Source organism: Gekko japonicus, unplaced genomic scaffold (assembly GCF_001447785.1).
Source record: "Gekko japonicus isolate JY-2015 unplaced genomic scaffold, Gekko_japonicus_V1.1 scaffold659, whole genome shotgun sequence".
Classification (NCBI taxonomy): Eukaryota; Metazoa; Chordata; class Lepidosauria; order Squamata; family Gekkonidae; genus Gekko; species Gekko japonicus.
The window spans coordinates 25,100-30,482 of NW_015167556.1; the positions used below are offsets into that span (position 1 = coordinate 25,100).

The 5,383-nt window shown below is 46.6% G+C and overlaps 1 protein-coding gene across 1 annotated transcript in view; it reads left to right on the plus strand.

The window, feature by feature from the left end:
* The window catches only part of ADCY5 (adenylate cyclase 5), a gene marked incomplete at its 5' end in the record, with an annotated part of 36,272 nt that overhangs the window by 19,354 nt on the left and 11,535 nt on the right, over nucleotides 1-5,383 (plus strand). Inside the window, 2 exons of the mRNA XM_015413729.1 lie at nucleotides 1,997-2,029; nucleotides 3,464-3,596. Of these exons, the coding sequence (XP_015269215.1) occupies nucleotides 1,997-2,029; nucleotides 3,464-3,596 (166 nt within the window). The remainder of the gene's footprint in view (nucleotides 1-1,996; nucleotides 2,030-3,463; nucleotides 3,597-5,383) is intronic.

The window sequence follows — 5,383 nt, forward strand, 5'->3', positions numbered from 1 at the left end:
CCCAACCCACTCCAGGCTTTCCCAACAAACCACTGTCAGCTTCCCCCCCCAACCCACTCCAGCCTTTCCCCGCCCCCCCCAACCCACTCCGGGCGGCGATCGGAGGTGGGAGGTGTCTGCATGAGCCTAATGTTTAAAATTTTTTATTGCCGTCATTATACATATGACAAACAAGAAAATTATGACATCTAACTCCTCCAGAGAAAACAGTGGACTATGTCATTATACCCTGCTTAGGTCACCACAGCAAATTGACCCTGTTTGCCCAAAGCCAGAGCACTCCCCCAGAGCCTCTTTCTAGATCCCGTTGTATTGTTTTCACAACGGGCTTTACTGCTAGTCTCGAAATAAATTGGGAGCCCCTGTCCGTTGTTATCTTGGTAGGCAAAGTGTGTAGTCTGAAAACATGTTTGAGAAATGCTTTAGCCAACGTCCGTGCTATTGGCAAACTGGGGAATGGGATGAAATGGGCTTGTTTGGCGAACAAATCCACTACCATCCAAATTACAGTCATGTTTTTACTAGGAGGTAAGTCTGTGATAAAATCCATGGAAATCACCTCCCACGGTGTGCTTGGGGTTGGTAAGGGTTTCAATAATCCAGGAGGTTTCCCTTTCCGGGGTTTGCACATGATGCAGGTTTGGCGGGAGTGTACATACAGAGATAAATCCTTGCGCATGTGCGGCCACCAGAATTGGCGTTGTAGCAGGTGCAGGGATTTGACAAAGCCCATGAGGCCAGGCAGTTTATATCCATGGACCAGGCCCATTACGTCCCCCCGCAACAGTCTTGGAACAGTTTTTCATCTTTAAACCAGCACCCATTCTTCCCTTGCACCAAGTCCCCCGCCACCTCCACCTCCTGTTTATCAGCCTCCGAAAAGACTTGGTAGCTAAGAGCTGAAACAAAGAGTTGTTGAGTGTAAGAACTCCATTGTGGTTTGGTCATATTAAGAAAAACTACAGAACTGAGATCTGTTTGAAAAAGAAACTCTTCGAAACGAACGATTACTCGAGAGGTTCATCCTTCTCTTCTTGGTGTCATCACTCTTCTGATGGCATCCTGTCGTTGAAAATACAAGAATTAACATCACAAAGCTCATTATTTATAGTCTATTATTGTCCATCTTTTTCACTGTAAGAACTTTGCAGCAATTTGTGTTTTGATGCTTGGAGTACCCTGTCACTCAACACTCTTTGTTTCTGTGGAGAATTAACCCTTCATAGTCCTTCAGCCATTTGTACAGCACTTCTAAGCTTCATAAAAGTGCAGTCCATCTGCCCAGCATTAGCGGAGAGACAGGTGGCTCAGAGCCCTGAGTAAGCAAGCACTAAACACTCCCAACCGCACTCTTCACAAGAGGAATGACTTCCAGTTCCCGTCCCTCTCCGTCTCTGTCTCTAACTAACACTGCTGCTGATGGAAAACAATGGCTGCATGTGTGTATATCATTGTGCTCCCATAGACCAGAATGGGGGCTCTCTTATTGGTGGCCAGTGCTGCCTGTCGAGCTTTGGAGTGCTAGTATTGGTGTTTCCAGGGCTTCAGAAGTCCATCCCCCCTTGCTTTGATGATCAGTTCCCTTCCCTCTCTGACTCTAACTAACACGTGGTGCACATTTCCAGAGCTGCAGAAGTCCACACACACACATCCTGTTGCTTTGATTGATTGGCACCAGCATGTATGCCACGGATGCCACCAACATACCCCACCACGAGACACCCAAATCTCTGAAAACCACCTGGAAGGTTGTGGGAGGGTCACTGAGGAGGTGAGATCACACAGACCTTGGTTTGTAAACCACGACCCAGGCAATTTTTGTCGCAAATTTAGGGTCGTGGGCAGGTTTGTGCCCATCCCTACTTAGGATAGGAAGAAGTATAGGACAATATTAAACATTTAAAGGGGGTGGAGAGAAATAAAATGGCAAATTGTTTGAAAAGGTATTTAAAAACCTTGTATACATTGTCTAAAATCTGTATTTTTGTTATTACAGTGTATTTTCAAATGAGACATGGAATGGAGTATGGTGAGTTCCTGCTGGAGAGAGGGGACGTTGAAGTTGCCTGCTGAAATGCCAATTATATTCAGTCATATTTTTTCTTAGGCCAATTCCTTAACCAGTGAAGGCACCTGGGGTGGGCCGCAAGATCATCCACTCTCTCATTTCTTATTTGTGAAATGTAAATTTCCGTTTGCTTGTTAAGGATTACAAGTGGGCGACTCACCCTATACTCTTCTGCTTGCTGTTTGCCTCTTCTTCTCCTTCCCTGTTTGCTTTGGCTTCAGGTCCCCTTTGCTGGCCTGTTTCTCCTTTCCCTTCCTCCCACATACCTTTTTCCAGCCGCCGGGCCTCGCTGATCTTCTTCTTCCCCTTCCCCCCGGCTCCAGCGGTCTCATCCTCTGCCACTGTTGATCTCCTCCTCCCTCCCCCTGCTCCTGCGGCGTGGCCTGAGCGGCTTCCAACCGCCATCCCGCCGCAGTTCCCAGAGCGTTCCCTGCGCATGCGCGGGGAAGGCTCTTTCACTTTTGGGAGGATTTAAATATTGCCCCTTTCTTTCTTCAACTTTTTAGATTTTTGTGCACACCTGGGGACTGCCCCAAGTGTGCAGGAAAGTCTCCCTGCCCCCCAGGTGCCGCCGATGTGCGGATTTAGATATCCGCACGCAGGGGGCGCCTTCGCTATTAGTATATAGATTGTGGGCAGTGTTGTTAATCATGGTTAACGTTAAGCAGGATTGCAATAAAACCAAGATCTGAAACCAGCTTCCAACTATTAGTGTTAACAGTAGTTGGTGACAGTACCAATACTGCCCTTAATTGTAATGGGGTAGTGGAAAATGTGCCTTGGCCTGGGTAACCCAGGCTGGCCCGATCTCATCAGATCTTGAAAGCTAAACAGGGTCGGCCCGGCTAGTATTTGGATGGGAGACCTCCAATGAATACCAGGGCTGGGAGGCAGAGGCAGGCAAGGGCAAACCACCTCTGAATGTCTCTTGCCTTGAAAACCCTATGGGGTTACCATAAGTGAGCTGTGACTCGACAGCCCTTTCTACCACCACCACTGAGAAATGCCAGGCCTGGAGAAAGAGAGTGCCTCATTCTTGGTCTTGCTCCCATGGAGACAGAATGCATTAGCTGTGTTAGCCGTCTGTCTTGCTGTTCCTTGGTTTTACATGCACCTTGCGGCAATAACTGCAAAACTGAAAAGGGATCACTTGCATTTTAATAGCCCAGCTGGATCAAATGCAGAAGCACGAGAAAGAAATTCAATTGATGTGTCAAAGAGAATGAAAGGATACGTGGATTTTACTGACGGTCAACTAGATGTTATCCCCTTGCTGTACCTGTTGCAAAATAAACAGCCATAAGCGGCTTGCATTGTACAGAGTGTATTGCTGTAGCGGAGTGACGAACAATGTAGAATGTTCACAGTTTGTGTGCTTTCTCTGTTCCCATGTAGTCCCGCAGGGGTGTCCAGGGTAGCCCTGAAAATTGTGACTCCTGTAGTCATTACAGTGTTTGTCTTGGCAGTCTACCTCCATGCTCAGCAGGTGGAATCTACAGCAAGGCTTGATTTCCTTTGGAAACTTCAGGTGTGTGGTTGTTTCTGAATATCAGAGTGCTGTTATGTAATCAGAGCTGCTGTTTGGGTTGTTGCTTCATGGTAACACTGGGCTCATAAATTAGCTCAAAGTTCTGACACAAAAGAACCCCTCTACAATATCTTTTTTCATTCAAGGATCTTTACTTGTATCATGTAAAGGAAGCCTGGCTCATTTGGTAGGTGTGCTATCTAAGATTGCAGCTTATTTATTTACTTCATTTACCAGCCGATTTTCTTGCTTTTTAAACCACTTTGGGCACACGCAAGAGAGAAAGAGGTGTATAAATGTCAAATATAAATAAAGTGACCCATCAGCACCAACTTTGTAGAAGATTTTATTAGAAGCATTAACTAGGTCCGAGCAGTAAAGATTTCAGAAGAGTTTTTCTACTGTCGACGAATATTTATGATTATTTTAAAATATTAATTGCAGTACTCCATAGAATTCTATTCCAATTGGTAACAATATTTCAACAGAGTGTCGTATGAGGGATGTGTGAAATATTCAAGTGTCCACATTCTTTTACTGAAAGTAGATTATTTATCCTTTAAAATACTTAAATTTTTGTGACTGTTCCACTGTTTTCTGTCATTTCTCATCATTGTTACTCCTGCGGCTGCACCATGTTCCCTATTGACTGCTACTGCGGCTGCATTTTTCTGAATTAGTCACATGGTTGATCCCATCCAGTGGGGGATACAGTAGGTAATGGTGTGATATCACAGTGCTAACCTGATCAGACGATGTCTGTGAATGTCAGTAAACGTAGGCCCCGGTCACATGAGTGGGAAAATCCGCAGTGGAAGGGAGGCATTTTAGCGCCGGATCAAAAAGATGCACGGTAACGCGATCATACGGTTCCCCGAGGTGCCACGCATATGGCAATAGCCAGCGATCACATGGCGATGTTGAAGCGCATCAAAGGCCAGGAAGAACCGGCATAGTGCAATTAGACGTGCTACGGGACGCATGCGCGTGCCAGATGCATCAGATTAACTTCGCTTCCACGATCTGACGCTCGCCCGCAACCCGCGTTTTCCAGTTGCTACTACCCTTTTGCTGGTACTTTTTAAATCCGCTTCTTTGGGCAGACGGTACGGGTTGGTGACGGGTACGCTACGCTTCCCAGATGTTGCCGTATGATTGCGCCCATTTGATGCGCCCTCAACCCGTCCCGTTTCACAGGGCAAATCCTCCCGTGTGACCGGGGCCATAATCACAACAAAGATTTGGCTCAGTCCCTGAGGATAGTTGCAGCAGAGGGCAGTTCTAACACTTCAGCAGGCATTTTTAGAAAGAATGATGAAAAATCCCTGGTTTGGGGGGACTGCTGAACATGCTTGCGAAAAAAGAGTGACCTGGATCCTGTATCTTTGTTCTGCCCATGCATCTCCCCAACACTGCAGAGGCAAACCTCTACAGTAGAGCTCACTTCCTTTGGTTCTAGGCACTTCTGTTTGGGCGATTCCAGTATTTTTCAGGGATCCATAAAGTGCCAAGCGCCACGGCGAAGGACTGCCTCCGCAACACCTGGAGAGAAGCACATGCAGAGCAAAGGTAAAGAATCCGAGCCACTGTTTCCTTTTGTCTCTTCGCAACGCAGCGTGCTTCAAATATGGCTCTGCTTGTGTGCTGCCATACCGTATATTGATGTGTTCTGTCGTAAGCCTAGTATTCATTTCCAGCCTGTTTGCCTTGTGAAAAGACCAGACTTGCAAACACATCTCTCTCTCTCTCTCTCTCTCTCTCTCTCTCTCTCTCTCTCTCTTTCTCCT